Source organism: Hyaena hyaena, unplaced genomic scaffold, assembly GCF_003009895.1.
Source record: "Hyaena hyaena isolate Hyena2069 unplaced genomic scaffold, ASM300989v1 scaffold_302, whole genome shotgun sequence".
In the NCBI taxonomy this organism is placed as follows: domain Eukaryota; kingdom Metazoa; phylum Chordata; class Mammalia; order Carnivora; family Hyaenidae; genus Hyaena; species Hyaena hyaena.
In genome coordinates this window covers 105,277-117,021 of record NW_024080936.1, presented here as the reverse complement: position 1 = coordinate 117,021, position 11,745 = coordinate 105,277, and the positions used below count along the sequence as shown (strand labels likewise).

Here is an 11,745-nt window from a genome sequence, read left to right as displayed (position 1 = left end):
CCTCAGTTTCCTTATCTGGAAACCGGGTGTGGTGGCCCTCCCCCACAGAGGGTTAACCTCTGCCTGGCTGGGTTGGGGTCTCTCCTGGGAGCTTGCAGACAGGCCTGCCTCTTTCAGGGGAGGAGACAGAGCTCAGAGGAGAGGTTGGCAGAGCCGTATGGGTACAAGGTGGCCCCCTGGACTGGAGCGTTCTTGGAGGCCCCTCCCTGTGCAGCCCCCAGCACCTGTCTGCTGGTGGCTGGGGAATGGCCTGTGACTCAGGTCTGGCTCCTGGAAGCACCCTGTCCCTCTTCCTTCCCATGAGGTTAGGTCCCTGGCCTTCCAGCATGCAGTGGCATGACTCAGGTTGGGAGGGGCTGGCCAATATCACCTGGGCCCCCTCCCCAGCTTTGGCCTAAAGCCTGTAGCCTACGCATTTCTGATCTCAGGAAAGCTGCAACTTGGGGTGTGGAGGAGTCCTGGGGTCTGCCACGCCAGTCAGGAGGTAGGTTTTGTTGGTATGTTTTTGAGGTTCTTCCGTATGGGCCACAAGCCTCACTAAGCAGCAGGAAGGGCCAGCCTCCTGGCAGCCCTCCCCCCCCAAGGCAGGTGTTTGGGACCTGTACCAGGTACAGGACCTGTACCTGTCCTCTGGTACCTCTTCTCTCTGGGCCTCAGTGTCCCCAGTCCCCAAAGGTGATGGGGTGGGGGGCAGGGGTGTGGCTTTGGCTGAGCTAGCTGTGGTGGGGTTCAGGTTCTGGGGTTCCCTTCAAGGCCCAGCCAGGCCTCCCGCAGCTGAACCTCTTTTCTCACCAGGAGCTACATCCAAGAAGTGCTCTAGGCCCCATTGTGAGCACTTTGCATGTGGGCACCTGTTAGCCCTTGCTCTGCGGCTGCGGTGCAGGGACAGCTTGTGTGCCTGTGGATGGCATGCGGACAGAGGCAGAGGGTCTGGACACCTCTGGAGTGTTGGCCTCAGGACTTGAACCCCAATGGAGTGCCCCCAGATGAGTGTCCCCAGTTGCTTAGCACAGGAACAGTCACAGAATAAACTCACTGCCTCCTTCCTCAACCCAACTGGGAGGAGATTCTGCCCCAGCTGGGTAAGGATGAGTGGGTAGTGATGCCCCCAGTACCCAGCCTGGCTTGTCATCAGAAGACCTGGCATTGTCCCCCCTCAGAGACCTGAGACAGTCACTCCCCCTTTGTGGGCACCACTGGCCCTGCCTGTGCGATGGAGAAAGGTGGCCCGTGGCCTCTGAGGCCCTGCCCCTGCCTGCTGCCGGACAGAGTGCAACTCCAGGAATCACCCTTCTTCCTGTGGTGCTAGTTCATCCAACTGTCTGGCAGGTATTTATTAAAGACCCCAGTGTCTTGGGGACAAGACAGGGATAGGGCGGCCACACCCCTTCCTCCTGGCAGCTCCAGGCTTGGCAGGGGCAGTGACCACCCAAGCGTGTGCTCTAGGGCATTCTTTGTGGCAGCTCAAGCTGCGGTTCAGGGGGTTCTGTCAGGCTGTGATGCTGGGCCAGCCCAGGCCGGCAAGCAGGGCAGGCTTCCTGGAGGCAGTGGTGAAACAATGCATTCATTGGCATCTGCCTCCCCTGTCAGACTCTGTGGCCATGCCAGCGTTGCCCACAGCACAGAGGGGCCTCAATATTTGCTGAGAGAGCAAAACTGAGACAGATCTTTGCGGGGAGTCACTGACCCTGCTGAGCCTTGCTTTTCCCATCTGGACAATGGAACTCCAAAGCCCACCACACTCCAAGGTCAGGTGGAGGCATTGGAAGGGCAGGAGTTCCGTTTGGCTCCCACCTGCCCCCTGCACCCCCTTCTGCTGTTGGACCAGCAGTCACTGCAGACCAGCCCCCAGCTGCGCTGGGGCCACGATGGGGCTTCGGGACATTCTTGGAACACAGGAGGCTCTGGGACAATTGTAATTTAATAAAGCCCAGGCTTTGGGTCAGTCCTGGCCATACATTACCTTGCGGGCTCCTCACACAAGGCTGGACTCAAGACTGGTTGTCCTCAGGTTCCAGAAGGGGACATCGAGGCTGGGAGGGAGGGCAAGGAGTGAGGACGCGGAGGCTGAGGGGAGCGGAGGGGCTGGGAGCCAGAGAACCCTGCGCCCCCAGGAGCTGCCCAGCCTGGGGCCGTCTTCTGGGCTCTCCCCGTGTCTGCCTCTCCCTCTGTGAACAGCATGTCGGTGCTCTTCCATCTCCCCTTGGGTCACGTTTTCCTGTGTCACAGGAGCCACCAAATCCACGATGACATTTCATCTTGTGTCTGTCTCCTGGCATCCCTCGCACTGGGAATCATCAGAGAGCTGGGCACTGCGTCCGTGCATCACAGTCGCGTCCTCAGCGCCCAGACTGCTGCCCTCCGGCGTCCACCAGCTGCTCAATAAACATTTGTTCTCGAAATGAAGGCCGCTTCTTGCGCGGCCCAGGGTGCGGACGCCCGTTTACGGGGCGGAGCAAGTCCCCGCTGCTGGGTCCTTACGGAAACCCTCACTTCTGCACGGACCCCCCGGTTCCGGTGAGCCCTCGGGTCGGCGCGGACACATTCGGCCGCACCTCTTATTGTTGCCATTATTTTATTCGTCAGAGAGGAGGGGAGGGCCTTTCCCCGGAGCACCGGCCCACCGCAGGTGAGGGTCTGTGACCCGCCCAGGTGAACTGAGGCGGGGGCTTGGGGCCTCCGCGTCCCTGTGCGCCGACCCACAGGCCCCGGAGCTAGGACCGGCCATCGACGAGGCGCAAGCACGGGCTTCCCTCCCTCCGACCCCACCAGGCCCTGGGGCCGGGGCCGGGGGCGGGGCGGGCCCCCTGGGGCCGGGGGGCGGGGCGGGGCGGGGCGGGGCGGGGCCGGGCGGGGGCTGCGCGTGCGGCCGTACTAGGAGGAATACGGCGGCCGGCTGGGCGGTTTCCCGCCGCCGCCGCCGGTGAATGAGTCCCTGCTGCGCTGCCGCTGCCGCCGGAGCTGGAGCTGCGGCCGCGTCCCCCGCGCGGGCCCCGACCCCTTGGCGCTGAGACCCCGGCGCGCCCGCCGTCAGCCTCGGGCCACCACCCAGGGGCAGGTGAGTGTGGGGACCCCGTCACCCCGGGGAGCGGTCTGCTAGGACCCCCCACCCCGATCCAGGCTGAGTCTGGCGGTGGGGGGGGGGGGGACGCGCGGGAGCGGTCAGCTTGCTGCGCTTTCAGCCCCCGACTCACCTCCTCTCCCTGACCCGACCCTGGTGACTGGACCCTCAGCCCTGCGCAAAGCCACAGGTGGGTGGGAGCTTGGGGGGGGGGCGGAGCTGGGACATCCTGGGGATCCGCACACAGCGTGGGTGTCTTCCCTTTGGACTGAGCGCAGACCCTTTAGCAAGCGCTTTGAGATCCTCAAGACGGGGTGGGGGTGGGAGGGGGCCGCTCTCCCCTGGGAGCCTCCCAAGAGTCAGCGTCGCCCCCACCTCCCTCTATTCGCCTTGGTTCTGGAAAGTTGAGCTAGGTCTCTCTGGGGAGGGAGGAGGGTGATACGCTCTGAGTGATCCTGCTGCACTTACCCCGCACCTTTGACCAGGACCCTGAACGTGTGGCCCCCTTACACAGGCGCCAGGAGCCCCCCTTCCAGGTTCCTGCATTTCCTGACCCTGCTTCTCTTCTCAGACTCTTCAGAGCTCCTCCTGGCCTCCTGCCTGCCTGCCCCCATGAAGAAAACCAACATGTGGTTCTTGGAGCGTCTTCGGGGGTCCGGGGAAAATGTCAGCCCTGGGAGTGAGGCAGGGGACAAGGGATCCAAGGGACCCCTATACAGCAATGTGCTCACACCCGACAAGATCCCTGACTTCTTCATACCCCCCAAGCTGTCTGCTGGCCCCCCAGATCCCGAGGGGCAGGCAGAGCTGGGCCCCACACCATCGGATCAGAACCTGGCCTTGGGGACACCCCGCCGAGCCCCCAGGAGCCCCCGGCTGCCTGCCAAGCTGGCCGCTGAGAGCAAGAGCCTGCTGAAGGCAGCCACGCGGCACGTGATCCAGATCGAGAGTGCGGAGGACTGGCCAGGGGAGGAGGCGGCCACCAACGCAGACCCTCAGGCCCAGGGCGCTATGTCCCTGCCCTCTGTGCCCAAGGCCCAGACGTCGTATGGCTTTGCCACACTGGCAGAGAGCCCCCACACACGGCGCAAGGAGTCCCTGTTCCACAGCGAGCATGGAGCCCTGGCTCAGGTGGGGTCCCCAGGTGCTGGGCGCCGTCGGGGGGGTCCCAAGGCCAATGGGGGAGATGGGGTGCCCAGGGAGGCTGGTGGGGCCCTCATGAGCCCCAGCCGCTACTTCAGTGGTGGGGAGAGTGATACAGGGTCATCGGCCGAATCCTCTCCCTTTGGGTCCCCTCTGCTCTCTCGCTCTGTGTCACTGCTGAAAGGCTTTGCCCAGGACAGCCAGGCCAAAGTGAGCCAGCTCAAGCACTCGGCGGGCCGCCACAGCTCCCTATCTGCTGAGGACAGTGCACCAGACGCCAGCCCTGGGGCTCGACGCCGTTTGACCCGCAGGGCCACCCCAGAGCCAGGCCCCGAGACTGGCCAGGTGCCCCGTGCAGAGCACGCCGTGCGGATGGGCCCTCGGGGCAGCGTTCGGCTGCTGGCGGAGTACGATGCAGCCCAGGCCCGCCTGCGGGTGCGCCTGCTGGCCGCCGAGGGCCTCTATGACCGTCTGTGTGATGCCCACAGCATCAACTGCTGTGTGGGCCTGTGCCTGGTCCCTGGCAAGCTGCAGAAGCAGCGCAGCACCATCATCAAGAGCAGCCGCCACCCCATCTTCAATGAGGACTTCTTTTTCGATGGCCTAGGGCCGGCCAGCGTCCGGAAGCTGGCCCTCAGGATCAAGGTGGTCAACAAGGGCGGCAGCCTCAAGCGGGACACGCTGCTTGGGGAGAAGGAGCTGCCGTTGACCTCCCTGCTCCCTTTCTTGTGAAGGCCCCTCCCTCCCGAGGGTGCAGAAGGAAGACCCCACCACCCCTCCCACCCAGGTCCCCTTGGGCAGGAGGCTGCTTGTCCAGGCCAGTGGAGGGGGCTGGGGTGGGGGGTGCTCAGGCTGGGGCTGCAGTCAGTGCTGGGGGTGACTGGGTTGCTGACAGTGACCAGAATGCTATTTGTTGTGGATTAATTTTTTTTGGAAGAGGAAGAAAGGGGGCTTCCAGGAAAGAGAAAGGGACACTTTGCAGGGCTGAGTGTTCCCCCTCCTGGCCCCATGCCCTAAGTTCTCCGCAGCCTTCCCCCTTCCAGAGCTCTGGAAAGGGGTTCTCGGGGGGGGGGGGGGGGGCGGCAGAACCTGTGCCTGGAGGCAGTTGATGTGGATCACAGACGTAGAGGTGACCAGTCCTGAGGCCGAGCCCCATCTTTTCCTTGGTCGTAGGGGAGTCCCCCTGGCCCTGCCCACGAGACACCCCCTCCCCCGCCAGAGAGGTACCGGGCCTGGGACCTGCCAACAGCACCCACGGGGCCACAGAGTCGGAGCACATCAGGGAGGAAGGCGCCGCGTCCGGCCTGAGAGCCAGTACCTGGCAAGAGACAGGCAGAGAAGGGAGGCGGCCTTGGGGGGAGCCTGCAGGAGGAAGCCCTAGCGGGGAGCCAGACAGCTCGTGTGTGTGCTGGCTTCCTCAGCGCCTCCCCTGTGTGGCTGGGCCGCCTCACCTGCCTCCCCGGAGGGGCTGCTCAGAACAGGCCCAGAGAGTGGCGCCAGCCCCCTCCCCCCCGTCCCTCGGGGGCGCCCTTGGCAGCTGGAGGCCAGGAACTGGCGGCCGGACTTGACTTCATGTGGTAAATAGACTTTGGTTAGGGTGGGTGGGACGGAGGGTTGAAGCTGGCACACCAGGACCCTGTGTGGCCCTTGATGCTGCTAGACCACTGCGTGGGCTTCATTGTGTCATGTGCGGGTCCTTGGGTGATGTTTGCGGACGTTTCCTGGCCTAACAGAACGGAAATGGTACAGTTGGAAGCGGGGGCCGGGCCGGGCCAGGCCGGCTGTGCCTGTTTGCTGCTCTTTGCCGACCTGCTGGGCGTGCATGGACCCGGGCAGACCAGGATGGGGCACCCCTCCCCATCAAACACTGTCTGTCCCAGCTAGGTTCCCCAATCCCACTGAGGGAGGGGTGGAGGGCAGGAAAGCACTTGTTTCCATAGCCCAGGAAAGCACTTGTTCCCCTTTGTACTTCTGGGAGAATTTGGGTCCTTGGAGCTGAGGTCCCTTGCTGCCCCCCCCCCATCTACCTCTGCCCTAGGCCTCTGCCCCTTCATGCTCCCTGCTCCCAGGGTCAGAGGGGCTCCCCTTTACTCTGGAACCTGGGGACCACCCAGCACCAGGCTTGTGGGCTGGGACAAGTGGACAGGGGACCCTGCACGGAGTTTGATGCTTGGGGCTTGCACCGTCTCCCCTCTGACCCTGACCTCCTATCCCTGCTTTCCTTCCGGTGAGGGCTCGTTTTATACGCCCCTGCATTATTTGATATCTTTGTGTTCTGTGCTGACTGTGGATAAATCTTCCCTCCCCCAAGTGTGTTTGTTTATAAATGCTGTTTTTAGTGCAATAAAGGTGTTTCAGGAGTGCGGGGGTGGAGATCTTCTTGGTTTAATAACAAGAGGAATTTTGCCTTGAGTTCCAGGCAGGATCATGGAGTCTTCCCAGCCCTCTGAACCCTCTGGGTCTGTCTTCTGCTCAGGGCGGAGGCAGGAAATCCAGACTGCGGCAGAGCAGTGGCCCTGGGGACCCCAGGCCCTCTCACAGTCACAGCAGGTCAGTGTGCAGGTCCCGTTCTTGCCCTGCATCTGCACACACGACATTCCAGCTCACAGACCAAAGCTGCCCGTGGTGGCCCAGGTGACGAGAGCCAGGCCGGAACCCACGCCCTCGCCGTGGCCACCAGGAGGGTGCTAGGGCCTGCCCCTTCCAGGCGCTGCCCGCTTGGGGGCAAACGGGACTGTGGTGTCATCACTGAGAGGACCCCCCTCAGATGGCAGGAACGCCCCTGCGGACCTGCCCCTCACTATCATCTGGTCTGCCCTAGGCCTTGATGTCAGAGAGGAATCAGAATAGGAGCGTTTCAGCCAGGAGGCCTCCCCTCACCCTTGTCTGGGGACTTGGAGACCCCCTGGGCCAGGGCAGTAGCGACAGCCTGGGCTGCCGGCCATTCACATCGACGCTGTGCCATCAGCCTCGAATGCCTCCCAGCCTTCAACGTCTCCACTTTCAGGCTTCAGCTGAGATGGCACCTCCTTCAGGAAGCCTTCCCAGGCTTCTCAGCTGGGGAAGGGGGCTTTTCTCAGTATGTACTACATCTGACCTCGGCTCACACGGTGTGTGGGGTCATGTCAGGGTTGGGACAGGTTCATCTGGGTGAGTGGTGTCTTCAGCTCCAAAACCATGCTGGGCACCCAAGAGGCGCCTGCCTGGTGACTGATGAACAGCCTGACCCCATGTCTGTGCTCCTGCAGGGCTGCTGGGGAACAGGGAAGCCGGCCGTAAAGGGTGAGGGCTCCCCCTTCACCCCACCTTTGCTCTCACCCAGGGAACTGCTGATACTTTGGCCACTGTTTTTTTGTTTGTTTTTTTTTTTTAGCTTGGGCTCCCCAACCTCACCTCCCTGTGTTCTTCAGTGGAAGGGCTGAGTTGGCAAGAGATGTGGAGAACCCTTGTCTGTGAAGGCATGATGGGAGGTGACGTGGGAGACGTGTGGGGGCCCCGTCATAGAATGCTGGGGGTCAGAGATGGGACATCATGAGGAGGAGAGCAGCTCCGGCGCACGGGACCCCTCAGTCCCAGGGAGTTTGGGAGCTGGGCTGATGTGGGCTCCATTTACGCCAGACCTGCTCCATCTGACAGGTGGGGAAACAGGTCCAGAGAATCGAAGAAGGTCAGCTGCATCTTTGCTGACTTACTGTGCATCCTCCTCGACACCAGTTCTGGGATGAGAGGTGGATGAGGCAAAGCCAGAAAGACAAGCCGTCCCAGGCAGTGCTGAGCCAAGCTTGGGGCCGGGGACAGGGCCCCGGTCTAGGGGGCACAGCTGGGAGGGAGGAACGTCTGAACCTCAGCCTGGAAGACGCGTGGGAGACCCTAGGGAGCCCTGGGGGTGCTTCCCTGCCGCCCCCACCCGGCACAGCCAGTGTCCTCCATGTAGAGCTGGTGGCACTGGTGGCCCCGCCAGGCTGGGTGGGCTGTGGGGAGAGCAAACACAGCTGAGTGTTCAGTCTTTCTGCCTGAAGGGGGCGTTAACTGAGCGCCTGCTGTATGCTGGAAGCTCATGTCCCAGACAGAGAACCCAGGATCCGGAGGGGGGATCAGGATGCGGCCGTACTGTGTGCAGCTCCCGCACCCTGGGTATGCCTGCAGTCATCTGCTGGTTTCTTCCTCTGGCCTCCTCTGTGTGCCCCCACTTCACAGCAGAGAAAACAAGGGTACAGAGGGAGCCCAGAAAGGAGCTGGCCTTGAACCCATATGCAATAGGACAGGACCATGACCAAGGATTGGGCTGGATCCCCCCAACCGCTGGCTCAGAGCTGGGGTCCATGAGGACCCCACACCAGAGCTGGTTTCCTCCGGGGTCTTGAACAGGCTGTGAGTGCCCTGTGTCCCGCACAGGTCCCAGGACCGAGTGTGTCTCCCCCGCAGGTCCCCCAGTTCAGGGCCCTGTCTCCTGGTCTGACCCCAGGCCTGGCTCCTTTCTCTCCTCTTACCCTCACGGGGCGCAGACTGTCAGGCCCATCACGAAGCCACCAGGACTTTGTATGGAGTTGGGGTCCTGAGCAGCCCTCCGCCTGCTGACAGCTGACAGATGAGCCGCACTAATGAGGCCTGGTCGGGCCCCAGGATGTGTTGCCAGGGCAACTGGGCGCCTTCTTGCCTCTTCCCCACTAGCCACTGTGTGTGCATGTGTGTGCGTGCGCAACTGTGTGTGCGCACATGGGCATCTGTGCACATGTTCACTGTGGGGGGGGGTGGCCACATACGTGCTGTGTGCAGTTCTGTTTGTGAGCACACGACACAGTGCAGGTGTGACTGCACCAGCACATGGGTGCACATGCGTGTTAGCAGGTGTGTGCACCTTCTTGGCTTCAGGCCTAGATGGGCTGTGTGTGTGCTCCTCTGTGCACGCACTTGTGTGCACGAGGGCCTATGTCGCTATGTAGTGTGTGTGCATGTTTGTGTGCCGCCTCCGGATACTCAAAAGGACGCACCCAGAGGGGACCAGCAGCTCGACAAGCCCCTGTGCTGGCTCCTCGCTGGGAACACCCCCGGCCGTGTGCCCTCACTCTGCCTTTAGGTATGAAGCCGTTTTCTCTTTCTCGGGGTGTCTGTCCCCAGTGAGGTCAGATCCCCCTTTATACCCCTGGTTGTGTCACACACTGCCCATGAGAGCAGTCTGACGGGAACGGTCTGTTGTTTGCACACCGTGCTCAGCCCTGGGTGCAACTAGGGGAGGTGCCTGGCTGCCACACTCAGTGGCCCTACACCCAGGAGAGCCACGGACACCCAGGGCTGCCACTAGCAGTGGGCAAATGACAAAATGGTGCCCCTTCCTTCCTCTGACTGGAGCTGGCGCTGCTGACAACAGAGCCCAGAGATGAGGAGTCAGATGCCTGGTGACCTTTTGGGCACCTGGATCTGACTGTGCCTGAAGTCCATGACCACATACCGTTTCAGTTGAGAGGGACAATAAAGTTCCTTCTTTGTTTAAACTAGCTCGATATTTATTTATCTATGTATTTACTTGTTTGTTTGTTGTTTTCCATTTGTAGTTAAAGGACACTGACACGGCAAGTCTTTAGTCTGATGAAGTAGAAACGGCGACATGGGAAAGAAGGCAGGCGGCCTGCAGAGCCCGGAGGGCTGCTCGCCCTGCGCTGGGAAAGGCGGCACCAAGGGGGGCCGGGCAGCAGGGGCGGCAGGGCCCTTCCGGAGGTGGAGGGGGGAGGGGACACCCTGTGTCTCCATCCCTGCGTCTCCATCCCAGCCAGGCTGCCCGCCTTCACCTGCTACCCCTGCTCCCAAACCCTCCATGACTCCCCATGGCCCCCAGGCCCCGCCTCGGGGACCCACCCAGTGCCCAGACCCGCACTGGGGCCCACGCGCCTATCCACCTCCCACCTCCCCGGCGCGGCACTCTTCTGGGCCTGGTGACCCCAGCCCTACTCAGGGAGGAGCTGAAGGGGAGCTCCACTCCGGAATTCAAGCCCCCCGATTTTCCACGTTTTCCACGAGGAGGCGGGTGGTGTGGCCTCGGCGAGCCACGTGGTGTGTCTGGGTCGCCGACTCCTCAGCCCCACGCTTGGGCTGTGATGAGGCCCAGGCGCCTTTGTGGGCAGGGCTCCTTGCACAGGCGCGTTCCACGGAAGCAGGCACAATTTTGCGACGATAATTAATATAATCGCATTAGGGTGATAATTACAGGCTACCTTCAGACCCATCGAGGCCGGGCTCTCCCTTGGCCTCCAGCTGCTGGCACCCTCCCTCCCGCGTGGGATTCAATTAAGCTTTTTGTTTTCTTCTCCGCTTTGCTTCTCCACGGTGGGGAGGGAGGGGCTGCCTGCAGAGAAAAACCGACTTCAATAAACAGGAACCTCAGGGAGGGAGCAGCCCAAGTTTGCACGCCCTCCTCCCGCCCAGCCTCCACTTCCCCAACCCCAACCGGCTCCTGTGGCCTCGGGGAGGGCTGGCTGGGGCCGCTTCTCCTTCTGTACTTTGGAGACATGACGCTCCTCCAGGGTTGCTATAGATGCATACCGCGCAGGGGCCACCTAATCAGCCCATAATGGGTGAGAAGGATGACCCACCGAAGCTTACGGAGAGTCTGCTGACACATGGGGAAACCGAGGCACAGGGAGGTAAATCCAGCTGGCAGGCATCAGGGAGGCAATTCCAAGCAGTGCTGGGTGCAGACCCCAAGTCTCCCAGCTCAGCCACGCTGCCTTCCCACACCCCCACAGGCTCCTTCTCAGGGAGGTGGGACCCCTGCCTTTCAGGCCCTGCCTGGGCTTGAAGTGGCCCCTTCTCTGTGACTCAGTGTCCTCCTAGCACTCTGTGCTCCACCCCCTGCCGTTGGGGGCTGGGGAAGGTTGGAGCTCGCACAAACCTGGGTGCACCCAGACCCGGCCCAGACCTGGCGCTGGTAAGAGCCGCTGCCTGGCTGGGCATTTGAGCTTGCCCCAGGGGCGCTGGGAGGGGTCTGTGGCAGAGCTGATGCCTGTGGTTTAAAGTGGGGCCCTGGGTCCCCGAATCCGTGGAGCTGGAGCTGGAGTTCAGCCAGGCGGGCAGTCTTGGGTCTGGCCATTTGTGGCAGGAGGCCAGCTTGGGGGTTTCTGCGGACTCTGCCCGTGTGCACTCCCTTGGCCCCGTTCCCTGGTATAGGCTTTCCTGTGTGTTCGGTGGGTTCTGTGACTCCCTCCCGGAGAATCACTACGCCGGAGGGTGGTTCTGGGGACGGTCGAGTTTGCAGTGGGCGTCAGGAGAGGAGACTGCGGTCCAGCTCAGCGGCTGCCTGGGGGCAAGTCCCAGGCAGCCCCCAGCCCCGGGCCCTGGGTGCCCATGTTGCCATGGTGACACATTAATTTTTTTTTCCCCTCCCCGACTCCTCCCCACTCCCTGCCAGCCACTGACTGGCTCTTGGGCTCCTCTCCTGGTTATCTCCCTAATCCCTGAGTCCCTGCATAAGGCCACCCTTTCATCCCCAGCCCTACGTCAGCTCCCTCTGCCAAACCACAGAGCCTCCTCTTTATTCCTGGAAGTCA

At 62.3% G+C, this 11,745-nt stretch overlaps 1 protein-coding gene across 2 annotated transcripts; it reads left to right on the top strand.

The window, feature by feature from the left end:
* The first annotated feature begins 2,973 nt into the window (after positions 1 to 2,973).
* On the top strand, positions 2,974 to 5,004 carry C2CD4C (C2 calcium dependent domain containing 4C). Of its 2 annotated transcripts, XM_039248017.1 has the most exons (3): positions 3,010 to 3,058; positions 3,183 to 3,251; positions 3,633 to 5,004. In XM_039248017.1, exon 3 carries the CDS (start codon positions 3,674 to 3,676, stop codon positions 4,934 to 4,936), a length of 1,263 nt encoding a protein of 420 aa, XP_039103948.1. In that variant the 5' UTR covers positions 3,010 to 3,058; positions 3,183 to 3,251; positions 3,633 to 3,673; the 3' UTR covers positions 4,937 to 5,004. The 2 variants fall into 2 exon arrangements, with proteins under 2 accessions (XP_039103947.1, XP_039103948.1); XM_039248016.1 differs by lacking the exon at positions 3,183 to 3,251 and having other exon boundaries at positions 2,974 to 3,058.
* The last annotated feature ends 6,741 nt before the right edge of the window (positions 5,005 to 11,745 follow it).